This window comes from Nyctereutes procyonoides, unplaced genomic scaffold (genome assembly GCF_905146905.1).
Source record: "Nyctereutes procyonoides isolate TBG_1078 unplaced genomic scaffold, NYPRO_anot_genome, whole genome shotgun sequence".
NCBI classification, from domain to species: domain Eukaryota; kingdom Metazoa; phylum Chordata; class Mammalia; order Carnivora; family Canidae; genus Nyctereutes; species Nyctereutes procyonoides.
The window spans coordinates 101241848-101261527 of record NW_026575125.1 but is presented as its reverse complement, the minus strand read 5'-3'; the positions used below and the strand labels follow the sequence as shown (position 1 = coordinate 101261527).

At 40.4% G+C, this 19680-nt stretch overlaps 1 protein-coding gene and 1 long non-coding RNA gene across 2 annotated transcripts in view; one reads left to right on the top strand and one right to left on the bottom strand.

Moving 5' to 3' along the window:
• Positions 1-19680, bottom strand: part of LOC129518709 (uncharacterized) — a 122496-nt gene that overhangs the window by 11902 nt on the left and 90914 nt on the right. The window contains exons 3-4 of the long non-coding RNA XR_008666229.1: positions 6356-6570; positions 2582-2918 (exon numbers count right to left, since the gene is read on the bottom strand). This is a non-coding gene — a long non-coding RNA (uncharacterized LOC129518709). The remainder of the gene's footprint in view (positions 1-2581; positions 2919-6355; positions 6571-19680) is intronic.
• LOC129518708 (40S ribosomal protein S24-like) lies at positions 12723-13224 on the top strand. The gene has a single exon (XM_055338910.1). It carries the CDS (start codon positions 12755-12757, stop codon positions 13145-13147), a length of 393 nt encoding a protein of 130 aa, XP_055194885.1. The 5' UTR covers positions 12723-12754; the 3' UTR covers positions 13148-13224.

Here is a 19680-nt window from a genome sequence, read left to right as displayed (position 1 = left end):
TGAGATAATGCTTACTGGCTTCTATTGTGCTTCAGCAATTCTGAGGTATTTCCTAAGATACATTATTAGAAGTTTGTATTTTCCAGTTATTCATTTCTATCTTGCATCTTCAGCGGAACACATGAAACCAGTGTTGTGTGTTTTGTTTTTTTTCAAGATGAGCATCAATGGTTTCATAACAATGAGATGCATGAATTTTTCTATCACAATGTTTTCTCTCGCTTAAAATTGCTTTTCGCCAACAAATGGCACTGGAATGAAAAGATCATTTTTGTTCCTTAAGAAAGCAAAATGTAACCAGGTGATATTTTATTCTGTCAGATTTCTAAATACTTAAAAAACACTAGTTGTGAACGTCTCCACATTGGCCACTGTTTGGTAGCCAGGCTGATAGAAAATGGAGGTGAAGAGGCTTTGGATAAGAGACTAGGGCAGATTCGAGTATCCTTCACATGTCCATAACTGTGCCAAGGGCCAAGGAGGAGGTCCAGCGTCAGCTGAATCATACAGAGCTAAGAGCTCTTTTGTCCCTTTGAGTGTGGTTCCCACCCTGGCGTTTCTCAATGAGCCAACTAAGAGCCTTTGGGTGTGTTGTATATGATTCTGTGAGTCTGGTAATCCCAGCACGAATACCAGTTCAGTATATAGACATTTGCAAAAGGTCTTTGGGCCTCTTCGATATTGAGTTTATGTCTTCCTCTTTGAAACTGCTGAATGATAAGCAAGAATTCAGGGCAGGCATTCCCAACCACCATCAAAATGGAGTCTCTGTTGGCCAGAGGGAATTTGACCCACAGGCAAAACTGGATGTAAACTGTTTACTTTGGCATTTTTCAACCTCTTTATTCACTATCCTTCTAAGAGCCTCCTTTCCTCATCCCCCATGGTGACCTCTGGCTCTCTACAAGCTCCATGGTAGCAACTTACCAGGCCTGCTTCCCCCAGACCTATCTGAACTTTCCTCCTTCATAACTTCCCTGTTGGGGCACCTCAAGCTATGGAGAGCATCTCAGAGCTGAGAACTAAGAGAAGGATCACACTATGGTGTGAGACTGGCAGTGTTTATGTGCTGCCCCCTGGGAGTGTTTGTATTTAAAAAGGCCTAACTCATGGTGCCTAGCTGACTTGGTCATAGAGCTATGCAACTCTTGATCTCGGGGTCATGAGTTCGAGTTCCACGTTGGGTGTAGCTCTTACTTAAAAAATAAATCGATAAAAAATTAAAAGGCATGACTCTCCAGTGGTCATGTGTCTAGATGAGGGATATATGTTTTACTGGAGCAAACAGCATTTAGGCAGCAATCAGATTCCTACGGATGAGTGGTATATTCATTCACCACCTCAAGAAGGCCAAAAAGGAAAGCTCCTGTATTTTTGTTATTGTCAGGAAAGTTATGATATAATAATGAACCTAAAATATTGAGTAGATAGTAAACATTCTGAAACTCTACATGTTAGAATCCACCCACATGGTCAATGTCTGTGGTAAAGAGCATGACACAGGATAGGCTTGATGCACGATCATGTTCCTGGAGCAGTCTAATAATGCCTGCACTTGCTAATATTCAACAGTTGGGTACACATAGATTTTTTTTTTCTTTACTCTTTCTTGCACTAGAAATTCTAATTTAACTGAGCCCGCCCAGATCTTCTTCTCAGTGCCTGGACTTACACCTTTCCCTTAGGCAGGAAGACAGTGGGTATGTGGGGAATAATAGCCAAGAGCTCCAATAACAGAAAGGAAGCCACCTGGATGGAAAGGTGAGGTTTATGAAAGGAACAGAAGGTCCAATTCCTGTCCTTACAAACAGATGCCTGAAACAAAAGCAGAGCATTCCAAAATGGAAATCAGAATAAGAGGAAATCAGTCTAAGAAGGAAGTTCTGGTCAGCGTAGCCCAGCATTTTTGTGTTGTAAATGGAAAATGGAGTGCAGTGCAGAGGCAGGCAGGGCGCGCCTGGGACAAAAACAGAACAGATGCAAGAGAAATCATGTTTTCCCAATGACAATGAGGGAGGTTTCTCCCCATAAATGATTCAGTGCTTTGTATGTATGTATAGGAACAAAGAGATTGGTGAAAAATCACAGGCTGACAGTGGTTGGACAGCAACAAGCAGTGGCAACAACACTGGTTAAAGTGGACAGCCTGCTCATTACCAGCAGGGCTTAAGAGAACACAGAAGGAATCTGAGGAGTCTCTGCTGTCAGCATGCTTCTGGGGATGCTATGACTACAGAAGGTGATGGTCAACTCATTGAGAATCAATGTAGGTCATAAGAAGAGGGTGGGGGAAGAATAGGATTGGGACTGAGACTTTGCCTTTAGCCTTCATGAACTGAACAGTTGAACAATTCTTTCTTGGGGAAATTGGCAGTTAAGAGAGAAACATATCTGTGTTAATTATATATATATATATATATACATATATATGTAATAAGTGGTTGTTGATGTCCCTTTGTCAACTATTTAATAAACATATGCATAGTTCATTCGAAGTGTTTTGGTTCTTCTCAATTTCTATTTACAAAATCCTATGTTAAATCCATTCGTGGGTTGTTAGCATAGGAAGAGCTGAACTCACGTGAATCCCGACATTCGAAGGTCACAATCCGGGGTAACAGGTAGGCACTTTAATCAATGAGGCATTCAGACCTCACTGAATCTCCAGCGAGTGTTCACCATAAACCGAGCACCAGCCAACGGTAGAGACCACTGTGATAAGCAATTTTCCTTCTGCTGAACACCGTCAGAGATATTGTAGATCCTAAAGAAGCTAGAGGACCTCAAGAGTCATTGGGATGAGACTGTGGGGCCTGAGGGGCACTCAGACCATTCAGGAAAAGTGGCCCAGAAGTGGCAGACATGCAGGCACAACTGCTACTTTTGTCCTCTATTCTCTGCATCCTGGGGAGATGCCCCTGTGGTAAAAATAAAAATACGCAGGTCCAGATATTGTTTCGGGGCTTAGGGAAAGGTCAATCCAAGAATAACCTCTGAGTGATAACAGATTAAGAAAACCCTTAAATTGTATTCTAAGATTATTACTTTGCCCACAGTTAGTGCCATGCCACTTGGCCCTTCCCTCCCCACCCCCCACCATCCACCCTCCACATTACTACTAGTGTCATTTTTCTAAGCTGGAAAATTCATGATTTCTCTTCCCTGGCTAAAAATCTTCCAGATCTCGGAGCACCTGAGCAATTGAGCATCTGCCTTTGGCTCAGGGTGTGATCCTGGGGTCCTGGGATTGAGCACTGCATCAAGCTCCCCATGGGAAGCCTGCTTCTCCCTCTGCCTGTGTCTCTGCCTCTCTCTGTGTGTCTCTCATGAATAAATAAAATATTTAAAAATAAATAAATAAAATAAAAATATCCCAGCTCTTTTCCCTGTCTTATGGGATAAAGCCTACACTCAAACACACCAAACTCCTGTACTCAGTCAGGCTTTAGTCTTGCCCTCAAGCTTCTCCTCTCCCCTGCCTCCTGTAACCTGCCCAACTCCAGCCCAACCAAAGCACCATTGGGGAAATATAATTAAGACCAAGACCTTCTAGCCCAATAAACCCTCCCCACAGAGGTAGCAGTGGAAGCAAACACTGTTTTTATTGAATGAACATCAAACCAAAATGGGATGCACACCATTGGCAATCCATTAAGAAATTGTGAAGGCAGAGAGGAATCATCCGCATGTCTAGCCAGCGGATAGAACCCATTACATACATGTTTACAAGATAAACAACAGCTGGTCCTTAAGTAAGAGGATTTGACAGCACCTTTTGTTGTTTGTGGTTCATCTTTTTTTTTTTCATAGTTCATCTCAACTTTATCCTGTAACTGGGGAGATGACCTGTGTTGACTTTATCCATAGGAGAAACAAACTTTTCATATCTTTACCTCCAAGAGACAGTTTTGCAAATTGGAGCAAGGTTCCCTGGGGAAGCTAGGCTGTGACCCTCCTACAGGAACTGAGATGGGGGCTCCAGAACCTTGATGTTTGCATTTCAAAGAGGTGGCTTCTGGGCACCTGGGTGGCTTAATGGTTGAGCATCTGTCTGCCTTTGGCTCAGGTCCTGATCCCAGGGTCCTGAGTTCAAGTCCTGCATCCCACTCCCTGCAGGGAGCTTGCTTCTCCCTCTGCCTATGTCTCTGCCTCTCTCTGTATGTCTCTCATGATATAAATAAATAAAATCTTAAAAAGAAAAAAAAGAGGTGGCTCCCTGGTCCCTGTGGAAAGGTGGGGGAATTGTGAAGCTAGCAGACTTGTTTAGCTATTACTTAAGATTTACATACCCAAGGACAGAGGAAGAAATTTTGTAAGAAAAGGGAGAGAGGTGGGAGGAATCTCCTCCCTTATTTCTGACAAGGAAAATTAAGCCTCTTATTTTTAATTTGTATTTGCCCTTACACCACTTACGTTTCCCAGGTACATACCATAATCTCCCATACCTCTGTGCTAATTTACTCTCCACTTGAAACACCTTCCATCTTCCTCCTCTTCTTAAAAAACTTGTCATTCAAGGTATATATCAACTATTAAGTCTTCCTTGAGGTCTTTTCTGGCCTTACCAGGTACCACTGAGATACAGCTAATATTTATTTAGTGCTTAGCAAGTAACCTCAAAGCTCAGTAACCACATTCCCTACCCTCCTGACATTGTCTATATTCCTCCTCCATTAAACTGGGGTTCTCAAGGGCAAGAACCAGGTCTACTTGATCTTGATACCCTTGACAATAGCCATGCAATAAATGCCTAATAGATTTTTGGAGAAATAGTCAACTAGGGAATCAGAGCACTTTTATTGTAAAAAAAAAAAAAAGGAAAAGAAAAAGAAAAGAAAACCTCATTCAAATAAAAGAGATTTATGTAATGATACAGGGAAATTTCACAAAGTCTGATCATAGGAAGAACAATTGGGCCTCATAGGACTGAAAAGTTATCAGGTAGCTTGTTTCTTCTCTCCTTGTCTCTTTGTATACGTCTGTGCCTGCCTCTCTCTTCTATTCTATTCTCTCTTTCTGTCTCCCTCTCTCTCCCAGGCCCCTTCAGTCTCCTGCTTCTCTGAAGACCAGCTTTTTCTGCCTACTTATCACACTCAGGTGATTGATCAGGGCTACTTCCAGAATGGTAATCTTATCCCAGGAGTACATATCAGTGACAACCTGCACAAGCACCTGGAAGGCTTGTAAAACACAGGTTGCTGGGACCCACCCAAGAGTCTCTGATTCAGTAGCTGTGGGGTGAGGCACGAGAATTTACATTTCTAACAAGTTCCCAAATGATTCGGATAACCTGGGGACACTGTTTGAGAATGATTGATCTACTTGACCTTCAGCCTTGGTTCTCACACAGTTGATTCAGTCTCTGGGGCCCAATGCCTGCTTCTCAAGAGAGAGAATTTGATTGGTAAATCAAATATTAATCCCTATAACATTCAGTTGTGTCCAAAAGGCTGGAGTCAAATGGTAAATATGAAAGGTTGCCTCTTTGAGGCTGTGGGCTGGGAAACATTTCAAAGGAGGTGGATCTCCATCACAACCACTCCCAGAGTTCCTTTCAAAGCTAGATGAATTTCCACACTGCACTAGCTCCTTGGTCTTTATGCTTCATGGCTCCATAGCCAATAGAGCCAACAAGGACATAATGACCATCTATCAGCATCTCCAGCCACTCATCTCAAAGTAAATCTTTACACCTATCCCTAGATGAATCACCTCTCTCAAACATGTAGCTCCTCCATCCAGTTGTCGAAGCAAAAACCCTGGGAATCTTACCTTGACTCCCTGCCCCCATATCTCAGCTTTCGGGACAGCTGTGTTGGGTTGGGGGCAGCAAAAGCCCAGGCCTGTCATCTCATGCAGCATGCAGCTGCAGGACTACCTACCTCAGAATGCCATACAAAATTCTCATGTTATGTATATATACTATGATGGAATAAGAAAAAAAGATTGAGAAGCTCTGATCTAAAACACAAGTTTGACTATGTAACTCCTATGCTTAAAACCTTTCAATCACTGCATAGGTCTCAGCATAAAGCCTTAAACACACCTTACAATAGCCCATAACATCTGGCATAATCCAGTCCCCGTCTATCTCTCCAGCCTCATTTCTTGCCACTGCCTGCCTTGGAATTGCTTCTTCAACAGCAGATAGATGCTTGTAGTTTCCAGAATGTTTCATGCTGGCAAGCCATTGCTCATGATTTTCCTTCTGCCTCGAATGTCCGCCCTTCCCCCTTTTGCCTGCCTAGGATCCTTTGAGACCAAGATAATCCCAAAGCACCATATCCCTCAGGAAAACTTCTATGTCTGCTTCCCACCTCCACTAGTGTGCCCCTCTTTGAAACTGAGATAATACCTTCCGCATATAACTGTCATTGGATTTACCACACCGCATTAGAATATTGTCTACTTCGGGCTCCTGGAGGGCTCAGTCAGTGAAGCGTCTGCCTTTGGCTCAGATCATGATTCCAGAGTCCTGGGATGGAGTCCCACGTTGGGCTCCCTGCTCAGCAGGGTGCCTGCTTCTCCCTCTCCATCTGTTGCTCCCCCTGTTTGTGCTCAATCCTCTCTCTGTCAAATAAATAAATAAATAAAATCTTTTAAAAAATAGAATATTGTCTGCTTCTCCCACTAGCCTGCAAGTGTCTATACTTCTAGCACCTAACACAGTGATTAATTCTTTTTAATTCATTCAACTCAACAACAACAACAAATAAATGACTGGATTTAAAAATGGGCAAAGGATGAACTTGAACATACTTTACATCCATATTTCTCCAAAGAAGATACACAAATGGCCAGTAAATACACGAAACGATGCTCAACATTATTAATCATTAGGGAAATGCAACTCAAAACTACAATGGGATACCAAGTCACACTCATTAAGATAGGTATCATTTTAAAAATGGCAAGTATCTAGTGTTAGTGACGACATGGAGAAATTAGAACCCGTGTCCATTGCTGGTAGGCGTGTAAAATGGCAAGGCCATTATGGAAAACAGGCAATCCCTCAGAAAGTTAAACATAGAATCTTATGAATCAGCAATTTCCCACCTGGGGGTAGACCCCAAAGAATTGAAAGCAGAGACTTGAACTGATACTTGTACACTAATGTTAATAGCAGCATTATTTATAATAGCTAAAATGTGGAAAGAATCCAAAATGTCCAACAGATGAATGGATAAATAAAATGTGGTGTATATATAATATAATTCATAAGATTATATACTATATAAAATATATAAAGTGTGATACATATACATAATATGTGTGTATATATGTGTATACATACATATATAATGGGATATATTCAGCTTTTAATAGGATTGAAATTCTGACACATGCTCCAACATGAATGAACCTTGAGGACATGATGCTAAGTGAAATAAGCCAGACACAAAAGGGCACATACTGTATGATTCCACTTACATTAGGTGTTAGAATTGGCAAATGCATAGAGACAGAAAATGCAATAGAGGTTGCCAGGGGCTTGGGGGAACTGGGAGTTATTGTTTAATGGGTAGAGTTTCCATCTGGGATTGCAAAAAAGATCTGGAGCTTAATAGTGGTGAAAATTACACAACATTATGAATATACTTCACTTAATTGTTAAAATGGTTAGAATTGTCTCATTCTGTGGCAAATAATAGAAATTTAGTCGAATCAGTGCAGCAGCTATGAAGATAGTCTACAAAATGGGTATTTCTCCAATTTAAATTTAATTATATCTAAGTCCCACCTGATGGACTGGTAGAGAATTTAAAGTCTTTCCCTCTGCCTCTTACCCGATGCACATTCAAGGACCTTGAGGGTTTTACACATTCATAAACAGAGAGAGGTATTCTGGTCTTATGTCCATACTAGTCAATATGCTCATTATTTGAACTTGCATGTTTCTTTAAAAGCAGATGACTCAGTTGAAAGTAGGGACTCATACAGGTATTTGTAGACCCATGTTCATAGCAGTATTATTCACAATAGCCAAAAGGTGGAAGCAACCCAACTGCCCCTCGATGGATAAATGGATAAATAAAATGTGATATATCCATACGATCGAATATTATTCAACCTTAAAAATTCTGACATGTGCTACAACATGGATGAATTTTGAGGACACTATGCTAAGTGAAATAAGTCATTCACAAAAGGAAAAATACTGTGTGATTTTACAAATAGGAGGTATCTAGAGTTGTCAAATTTATAGACACAGAAAGTAGATGGTGGGGGCACCTGGCTGGTGCAGTCAGTTAAGCATCAAACTCTTGGTTTCAGCTCAGATCATGATCTCAGGGTCATGAGATTGAGCCCCATGTTGGGCTCCATGCTCAATACAGAGTCTGCTTAAAATTCTCTCTCCCTCTCCCTCTGCCCTACCACCTGCCACTTGTCTTCTTTCTCTCTGTGTCTCTCAAATAGATAAATCTTAAAAAGAAAAGAAAGTAAATGGTGGCTTCCAAGGGCTGGGGGCTAGGGGCTGGGGGCTGGGGGTAGGGGGAATGGGGTGTTAGTGTTTAATGGGCACAGAGTTTCGGTTTTGAAAGATGAAAAGAGTTCTGGGGATGGATGGTGGTGACAGCTGCACCATGTGAATGTACTTAATGCCACCAAACTGTACAATTAAAAGTGATTAAGATGGGGGGATCCCTGGGTGGCGCAGCGGTTTAGCGCCTGCCTTTGGCCCAGGGCGCGATCCTGGAGACCCGGGATCGAATCCCACGTCAGGCTCCTGGTGCATGGAGCCTGCTTCTCCCTCTGTCTGTGTCTCTGCCTCTCTCTCTCTCTCTCTGTGTGTGACTATCATAAATAAAAAAAAAAAAAAAAAAAAAAACTTTAAAAAAAAAATAAAATAAAAGTGATTAAGATGGTAAATTTTTTCTGGCCTTATTTAAGCATAATTGACATGTAACGTGTAAGTTTAAGGTGTACAATTTGATGATTTGATGCACATATATTGCTAAATGTTTACCACAATAAGCTTAGTTAATGTGTCCTTCCTCTTACATAATTGCCATTTTGTTGTCATTATTGTTACGGTGAGAACATTAAAGCACAACTATCATGGCAACTTTCAAGAATACGATATAGTATTGCTAACTATAGTCACCATACTGTACATTATCTCCCCAGAACTTATTCATCCTGTAATTGAAAGTTTGTACCCTTTGACCAACATCTCCCCATTTCCCCTACCACACATGCCTCTGGCAACCAATATTTTCTTCTGTTTCTGTGAGCTTGATCTATTTTGATTCTACACACGAATGGTACCACACAGTGTCTTTCTCTGTCTGACCAGTTTCACTTACCATAATGCCTGAATCCAGGGCCCATCCATGTTGTTGCAAATGGCAGGATTTCCTTTTTTTTGTGACTGAATAATATTCCATTTTTTTCTTTACCCATTCCTTTTATAATGGTGAATTATGTTATGTATGGTGTCTTTTTTCTGCAGTTAAAAAAAAAAGCAGACGACACTACCACTTTGATGCTAAGCATGAACAAGAGAATCCCACTTGAAAGACGGGCCACGGTTCCTAGGGATCAGCCTCCCTAGTTGTTCTACCCAGTCATTTCCTTCTGAGGTTCTGCCCTATCCCCCAGGTCAGGCAAGGCAGAATATATATAAGAGGAAAAAAATACTTATAGCACTGAGAAACAAACCACAAGCTACTATCAGTAAGTGATCCTCAGCATAAGTAAAATGGGAACAGTGGTACATTATAAGGATATGGGTATCTACTTGTCAGAGTTCTTCTGGTTATAACAGAATTCCAAATAAATATGTTTTAAGAGGACAAAATAGCATCAGGTCAAGTAGTGAAAGATCCATGGATGGGTTGGCTTCAGGCATAGCTGTATGCTGGTGCTCAAGCTGTGAGGTTAGGGATCTAACACTCTCCTTTTCTCAGCCCCAATTCCATTTGTGTTTGCCATTGGAAGGTTCACACTTTCATCTAACTAGATTAGCATTCTAAAAGAAGAGAGCAGTACTATTTTTGATTTTTTAAGGAACCTCCATATTGTATTTCACAGTGAATGCACCAATTGACACTCCTACCCACAAGGCACAAGTTTCCCTTTTCTCCATATCCTTGCTAGCATTTGTTATCTCTTGTGGGTTTTTTGTTTTTTGTTTGTTTGGTTGGTTGGGGGATTTTTGGTTATAGCCATTCTAACCAGTTTGAGGTGATACCCCATTGTGGGTTTTTAAATTTTTGAGTATAGTTAGCACACAGTGTTACATTCATTTCAGATGTACAACATAGTGATTCAATTTCTCTATGTGTTATGCTGTGCTCACCACAAGTGTAGCTACCACCTGTCACCATACAATCCTATTGCAATATCATTGACTATATTCCCTATGCTGTGTCTTTTATCCTCATGTATTCATTCCATAAATGGAAGCCTATATCTCCCACTTTCCATCACCTGTTTTGTTCATCCCCCTACCCCCTTCTCTCTAGCAACCATTTGTTCTCTGTATCTGATTCTGCTATTTGTTTGTTTATTCACTTGTTTTGTTTTTAGATTCCACATATGAGTGAAATCATATGGTATTTGTCTTTCTCTGACTGACTTATTTCACTTAGCATGATACCCTCTAGGTCCATCCATGTTGTCACAAATGAATGACAAGATCTCATCCATTATTATGGATGAGTAATATTCCATTATGTATATATATGTGTATGTGTAAGTGATATATAATTATATATAATATATTAATAATATATATAATCACATCTTCTTTATCCATTTATCTATCAGTGGATACTTATGTTGTTTCAATATCTTGGCTATCATAAATAATGCTGCAATATACATAGGTGCATATATCTTTAGAACTAGTGCTTTCATTTTCTTTGGGTAAATACCACTAGTGAAATTATTGGATCATGTGTTATTAATATATTATTCACACTGTCTAGGACATGAAAAAAAAACCTAAGTGTCCATTGGTGGATGAATGGATAAAAAGATGGTGTGTGTGTAATGGAATATTAATTATATTAATTTGCAACAATATGGATGGATCTTGATGGCACTATGCTAAGTGAAATAAGTCACAGAGAAAGACAAATGCTTTATGATCTTAGTTATATATAAAATCTAAAAACATTGAACTCATGGAAACAGAAAGTAGAATGGTGGTTGCCAAGGGCTGAGGGGTGAGGGGAATGGGGAGATGTTGGTCAAAAGGTACAACTATTAGTTACAAGATAAATACATTCTGAAGATCTAATGTACAGCATGATGACTATAGTTAATAATACTTGTGTACTTCAAAGTTGCTAAGAGTGTAGAGCTTTAATGTTCTCACCATAACAACAAAAAAAATGGTAATTATGTCAGGTGAAGGATGTGCTAACTAACCTATTGTGGTAAACAATTTACAACATATACATTATCAAATAACCACATTGTACCAGTTAAAATTACACAATGTTTTGTGTCAATTACACTTCAGTAAAGTTAGGGGAAAATAAAAGAAGAGAATGCATTGTTCTTAGTAATGTTCCATTGGCTGATTTGTTGACCTAGTTTTGGGCACATGATTATACCTGTTTAGATCGCATGCCCATTCCTGAAGCCAGGGGATAGGACATTCTAATTAGTCAAGTTAGAGTTTATGCACCTACTCTTTGAACCAGGGAGTGGGACATCTCTGCTTAGAAGTTGTGGATTGAAAGAAAGAAATTGAGAGAAAGAGAGAGAGAAAGAGAGAGCTCATCACTCAAAGGGAAGCCAAAGTGCTGTTCCCAGAACAATTGGTGATGTATACTGGATGGAGAAAACCAACATATGAAATTGATAGCCACCTGATCTACAAAAGGTCTTCAACTAATATGCTACCAAACCATACACAAATGAAAATATGCTCATGCTTTCTGTATAGAAAGACAGTCCAAATTCACATAGCCCAAGTGCACCCAACATTAAGCCCCAAATTCTTCAGTAGTTCATGATCATCTTGGGCAGGTCTTCTTGTAGTTCCCCATGGTTTCACATCTATAGGTAAATGGTACATTAGACCATATCCCAAACACTTAGTCTCTAATACTAGAGGGAATACAGGATGAGTTAAATAAAACATCCCATTTGGAAATGGAAAAAAATGGATATGACACATGAAGATTGTCAATCAATATCGTATCAATTTCTGTATCATATACATAAATAGCAAGAACTACATAGCAGTGGAGTGAGTTCTTGGTCAGCCCAACTGAATGTCTTAGATTCTCTTCTCTCAGATCATCTCCCTTGTGCATTGTCCTACTTGGTTACTACTGAAAGGGGCATTAGGGAGGTTTACCCTTCTGGAAACTGCATCATTTCAGCAACCCTCTTCCTCCAAATGGGGATTGCTTTAGGGGTTGAAAATCATAAGTCTTTGTGGTTTTGTCCATGCTTGGCTTTTCTCTAGCAATGCATTTCCTAGGGTATGGATGTCATCCTTATGGCCCAAATGGCTGACAAAACTCATTATCATATCCACATTCCAGGCAGTAGGATGGTGAAAGGTGAAGAAGAGCATGCCTCCTTCTTTTCTAAGGAAACTTCTCAGAAGACCCATGAAACACTGTTGCCTATGTCTCATTGACCAGACGTAAAGGTATAGCCATGCCTAATGGTACGGGAGGTTGGGAAATGTAGTCTAGTCTTTTATTCCAAATAGTAATGTGCCCAGATAAAAATTAGGAATTGATTACTCTTTTCCTCCCCGGCTGCTTGAAGCTCAGCTGCCATCATGAACGACACAGTAACTATCCGGACCAAGAAGTTCATGACCAACCGACTGCTTCAGCGGAAACAGATGGTTATTGATGTTCTTCACCCCGGGAAGGCAACAGTACCTAAGACAGAAATTCGGGAAAAACTAGCCAAAATGTACAAGACCACACCAGATATCATATTTGTATTTGGATTCAGAACCCATTTTGGTGGTGGCAAAACAACTGGCTTTGGCATGATTTATGATTCCTTGGATTATGCAAACAAAATTGAACCCAAACATAGACTTGCAAGACATGGCCTGTATGAGAAGAAAAAGCCTTCAAGAAAACAGCACAAAGAATGCAAAAACAGAATGAAGAAAGTCAGGGGGACTGCAAAAGCCAGCGTTGGTGCTGGCAAAAAGTGAGCTGGAGATTGGACAACAGAAGGAGTAAAGATTCTCCAATGGCTTTATCTGTGGTGATTGTGCAGATTTTTCATGAGAGGATAAATAAACTAAGAACGTTAATGTGAGAAAAAAAAGAAATTGATTACTAAGGCAGAGAAAAGAGATAGTGGGGTAGGCAACTAGTATTCTACATTCTACTACGATAGGTTTGATTTAAACTGTTTCATGGGGGTGGTAGTCAAAGGAAAAGACATGAACTCATGTCCTTGAATCTACACACTAGCCTAGAAAATTCTATCCTTTAGCAATAGGCTTTAGAACTCTGCTCAGGCCCCCTAGTCCCTCAGTTAAATGGCCTCTATCTTGGCTTTTGTATTGGGGTCATAAAAAGTCACCTGAGGTAGAGGAGACACGCAGCTAATCTTCTTTCTTTTAAGATGCATCTGAAGTATTGGACTTCCTTTTAATAGGAGTAGGCCCTTGGGGGATACTTGGGGGATCTGGATTTTCCCAGGCTCTATTCTTATGTTCCACTATATTTCTTTTTTTATGTTTTTAAAAAGTTTTTTTATCCTCTTTTTTTTTATGTACTCATCTCTACACTCTACCTATTTCCCTAGCCCTAAAATAACCTTAGTTAATGTGACATCACTTATAAGTCGATCATTGTCAGTGGGTTTTTCCCTTGGTCTGACAGAGAATCATTAACAGAACCTACTTGAGAAAGACATAGACCACTAATTGTGTCTTCAGCTGTAGCTGCCAATTCTTTGCCACTGATTGTACCTTTGGTTTTGAGATACAAAAGCTATTGTTTTTTTTCGATCCTGGAAGTCACCAAATTATGGAATAGTCAGTTTAGACTACAGTCCATAGGTGGAAAGCACTTACCTTATAAATGTTGTTTTCTTTTTATGTTTACTCACAGACTTCCTCAGCTTTAGTTTGAGCTAATTCCTCTCTTGCAGAACTTTGGCAAAATCAACAAGAAGTAAGTAGTAAACGTCAACATCCTGATTTTTCCCTGTAATCTCTCCTAACACTACAGTCATTGCCCCTTACACATCTGCTTCATTTTTTCTTTGGTCAGAACAACTGTCTTTGTTCCTCTGTGCTTTCTGCTAGCCCTATCAATTCTTGGATTAATGTATCCTCAGTTTTGGGCAGCCCCGTGGCTCAGTGGTTCAGCACCGCCTTCAGCCCGGGATGTGATCCTGGAGACCTGGGATCGAGTCCCAGGTCAGGCTCCCTGTGTGGAGCCTGTTTCTCCCTCTGATTGTGTCTTGGCCCCTCTCTCTCTCTTTCTCTCTCTCTCTCTCTCTCTGTCATGAATAAATAAATAAATAAATAAATCTTAGAAGAAAACATATCCTCAGTTTTGTCAAAAGCACTGGGACTCAGCAGAATCTTTGAGTTCCAAATTCAGATGTCCTAGACAGAGAATCTTATTGGTTCCATTTGGTCAGTTACACACCCATCATTAAATCAGACTATGGGGATCCCTGGGTGGCGCAGCGGTTTGGCGCCTGCCTTTGCCCAGGGCCCGATCCTGGAGACCTGGGATCAAGTCCCACGTCGGGCTCCCAGTGCGTGGAGCCTGCTTCTCCCTCTGCCTGTGTCTCTGCCTCTCTCTCTCTCTCTCTCTCTCTCTCTCTCTCTCTCTCTGACTATCATAAATAAATTAAAAAAAAATTAAATCAGACTATGAAAGGGGACAATGGGTACTAAGAATATGGCAAATAGAATTCTTTTTTTATTTTTTTTAATTGGAGTTCAATTTGCCAATATATAGCATATCACCCAGTGCTCATTCCACCAAGTGCCTCACTCAGTGCCCGTTACCCAGTCACCCCTACCCCTCGCCCACCTCCCTTTCCCCTACCCCTTGTTCATTTCCCAGAGTTAGGTGTCTCTCGTGTTTTGTCACCCTCACTGATATTTTCACTCATTTTCTCTCCTTTCCCCTTTATTCCCTTTCACTATTTTCTATATTCCCCAAATGAATGAGACCATATGTTTGTCCTTTTCCTCTTGACTTATTTCACTCAGCATAATACCCTCCAAGTCCATCGAGATCGAAGCAAATGGTGGGCATTTGTCGTTTCTAATGGCTGAGGAATATTCCATTGTATACATAAACCACATCTTCTTTATCCATTCACCTTTCTATGGACACCGAAGCTCCTTCCACAATTTGGCTATTGTGGACATTGCTGCTATAAACATCGGGGTGCAGGTGTCCTGGCATTTCACTGCATCTGTATCTTTGGGGTAAATCCCCAGCAGTGCAATTGCTGGGTCGTAGGGCAGTTCTATGGTTAACTCTTTGAGGAACCTCCACACAGTTTTCCAGAGTGGCTATGCCAGTTTACATTCCCACCAACAGTGGAAGAGGATTCCCCTTTCTCCACATCCTCTCCAACATTTGTTGTTTCCTGTCTTGTTAATGTTCCCCATTCTCACTGGTGTGAGGTGGTATCTCATTGTGGTTTTGATTTGTATTTCCCTGATGGCCAGTGATGCAGAGCATTGTCTCATGTGCTTGTTGGCCATGTCTAGGTCTTCCTCTGTGAGATTTCTGTTCATGTCTTTTGCCCATTTCATGATTGGATTGTTTGTTTCTTTGCTGTTGAGTTTAAAAAGTTCTTTATAGATCTTGGATACAAGCCCTTTGTCTGATAGGTCATTTGCAAATATCTTCTCCCATTCTGTAGGTTGTCTTTTAGTTTTGTGGACTGTTTCTTTGGCTGTGCAGAAGCTTTTTATCTTGATGAAGTCTCAATAATTTGTTTTTGCTTTTGTTTCCCTTGCCTTCATGGATGTATCCTACAAGAAGTTGCTGTGGCCAAGTTCAAAAAGGGTGTTGCCTGTGTTCTCCTCTAGGATTTTGATGGAGTCTTGTCTCACATTTAGATCTTTCATCCATTTTGAGTTTATCTTTGTGTATGGTGTCAGAGAATGGTGTAGTTTCATTCTGCATGTGGCTGTCCAATTTTCTCAGCACCGTTTATTGAAGAGACTGTCTTTTTTCCACTGGATATTCTTTCCTCCTTTGTTGAATATTAGTTGACCATAGAGTTGAGGGCCCATTTCTGGGTTCTCTATTCTGTTCCATTGATCTATGTGTCTGTTTTTGTGCCAGTACCACACTGTCTTGATGACCACAGCTTTGTAGTACAACCTGAAATCTGGCATTGTGATGCCCCCCGCTATGGTTTTCTTTTTTAATATTCTCCTGGCTATTCAGGGTCTTTTCTGATTCCACACAAATCTTAAGATGATTTGTTCCAACTCTCTGAAGAAAGTCCATGGTATTTTGATGGGATTGCATTAAATGTGTAAATTGCTCTGGGTAACATTGACATTTTCACAATATTAATTCTTCCAATCCATGAGCATGGAATATTTTTCCATCTCTTTGTGTCTTCCTCAATTTCTTTCTGAAGTGTTCTGTAGTTTTTAGGCAAATAGATCTCTTCTCTGCTGTTTCAGACTGTTATTACCAAGGTAGAGGTTTAATTGTCCGGGCAGACAACTGAAAAGTCATCTTCTACAGATGCAATCATAAATAACTATGATGCAAGATAAATACCACAAGGAAGATAAGAATTAGATGCCATACCAACATAAAGGAAGAAAAGATTTCTTACTGTAAAGAAGCTTCATAAAAGTGAAGATGGAGGCAGAGATTGGAGTGATGTATCTACAAGGCAAGGAATGCCCAGAATTCCAAGCAAACACCAGAATCTAGAGGAGGGGAAAAAAGAATTCTCTGCTATAGTTTTCAGAGGGAGCATGGTCCTTCTGAAAACCTTGATTTTACATTTCCAGCTTCCAGAACCGTGAGGGAAGAATTTTTTTTTTTGTTTTAAACTACTCAGTTTGCAGTACTTTGTTACTGCAGCCCTAGAAAACTAACATACACTGTAACATGGCAGGTGCCATGTGCCCCAAAGCCTCACCTTACCTCTGAAGGACACCTTATTTAATAACTTCACCATTACAAACAAATGACTTCACATGGGGAAATCCTCACTGCTACGCACTCCACCCCTCTGACCTTTCATTCCCTTTAAGGATCTTTTCCTTGTGACCTATTTCTTAGCACAAAATTATATATAATTTAATCTTTCTAATATTATAAAGGAAAGATCCTACCAAAAAATGTAAATTGCTTTTGGTAATGATGCTTTACGTGTAACTGGTATGAATGGTATCCCACAAACTGAAGTATGTGAGGACTATGACATTTCTTCATTTCCTTTAAGTCAAATTGATTTCAGGGCACCTGGGTGGCTCAGTGGTTGAGTATCTGCCTTTGGCTCAGGTCGTGATCCTGGGGTCCTGGGATCAAGTCCCACATCAGGCTCCCCATGGGGAGCCTGCTTTTTCCTCTGCCTATGTCTCTGCCTCTCTGTGTCTCTCATGAATAAATAAATAAAATCTTTTAAAAAAATAAGTCAAATTTATTTCAACTCCACATCTCTGTACTGCCAGACTGGCAAAAAAATTAAATTCCAATCACTTTCTGGAGTTTTCTACACTCCCTACAATCACACAAACACTCGGGAGCTTTGTGGGGCAAGTGTCAAATAAGGACAGTAGCTCTAATTGTCAAGCCATTGTGCTTTCTAGTCCAAGCCCACATGGTGCTGTAAAAGCGATCACTTGCCCCATGCCTAGGGGAAAGCTATGGTACCAGAATCTAGCTCCTAAAATTGACTGCGGATATGTTATCCCCAGGAGTTCTGCCTGGAAGTGGCCCCAGATCTTACTATTCTCAAACTAACAGCTCTCAGTGCTTCCAAAGGCTTGGAGAAATCTCACTCACTCTTGTTTCTGAAGTCAGCTACTCCCTTCCCTTCCTTTGAGCATAATCCTTACAATATGCTCAGGATTCCAGGTAAACAAAAGCTAGGAAGACAGACTTTGGGCCCTGCAAAAAACCCCACTCTTTCCCCAGGAAAGAAAGCACAAAGGGCTTCCATTTCTCTTTGGAATACAAGAAAAAGAGGTAGAGGGAGAAGAAACACAGTATTTCAATAGATTATTCTGCCTCACTTAAGTAGCAGGATAAAATAACATTAAAAGCTTATGTTTTTGAGTGCTTACTATGTGCCAGCCATTATTCTAAGTGCTTGACATGTATTAACTCATTTCAGACTCACAATCCATCTTGTAGGTGTCATTATTATTCCTGTTTTCCAGATGGAGACCCAAGGCACAGAGAGTTGATGTCACTGGTATAAGGTCACAGAGCTACTAAGTGGAGGGCTAGTATCCAAACACAGGCAATTTAGCTCCAGAGACTGTACTCCTCTTTATGCCCCACTACCTCTCAATGGAACATATCATCTTCTTATCCACATAGATATTTTCAATCCCAGTAATTCCTAGATTTGGATGATTATCAGGTTTCATTCAGATCCTAGAGATATCTCCTTCTTCCCTATCTCATCTACATCTATAGGGCCTCTAAGAGCTGGATTTCTCAATAAGCCACCACAAGGACACATAACTTTCTTCATGTTAGCCCTTGGCACCAGTACCTTTAAATATAGAGCTCTATTATAAGTCATTGTTTCAAGCCAAACAGTCTTAGATAATAGTTAACTATGATCATGTGCAGATCTCTGGTTCAACCTACCACCGCTGGACTTAACTATATTACTTGTGTTAGTTGCTCTCAATGCATATGGCATAGGCTCTAGCAACTTTATTCAGAAAGAATCCTGCAGCTAATTTCTTCATGAAGGGGCTATGGGAGTGGTGGTCACCAAGACTATCAAAGATTACAGGCCAGGGTTATGCTAAATAATGAAGACATAATAACTTTGGAGCTTAGCAAGTATTCTAGTGTCACAAGTCAGGCTCCTAATAAGTCAGGCCCTATTTTCCATGTACCTTATCCTGGTGAACTGCTGTTTTTTTTTTCCAGAAAGAACCCTGAGCTCAATAATAGGATCCAATGGTGAATAAATGCCTTCTTGCCACTCTTACCCCTTCAAGTGGTAATTATGGCTGCATGTAAGAGTTTCTTATAATCAGTAAATCGGTAATAAAAACACTAAAGGAGCTCCTGGGTGGCTCAGGGGTTGAACATCTGCCTTTGGCTCAGGTCATAATCCTGGAGTCCCGGGATTGAGTCCTGTATCAGGCTCCCTGCAGGGAGCCTGCTTTTCCCTCTGCCTTTGTCTCTGTCTCTCTTTCTGTCTCATGAATAAATAAATAAAATCTTTTTTAAAAAGCTAAGGATGAATGTAAAAAATGTCTCTGAGTATATATTTGGACAATCCTTCTGGATTCTAGGTTAAGAAGTCAGAGCTTTTGCCCGAAAATATGAAGACGTGATGAGACATGATCAACACATTCAGAGCTTTTCCAGTGCATGAGTGTGATCTGCCCAGATGGGTCCCTCAGACCTGTTAGTTGCAGGACTTGAGTAAATAAGAAAGAAATATAAGCTGAAGTTACACATATACATATATTTTATATATAAAATATCTTTTATTCTGCTTTTTTTCATTGTCAGTGATAATCATAACATGTTA

Bases quoted from the DNA above. Each gene is read 5' to 3' on its own strand.
- LOC129518708 (XM_055338910.1), top strand. From the start codon at position 12,755: ATGAACGACACAGTAACTATCCGGACCAAGAAGTTCATGACCAACCGA.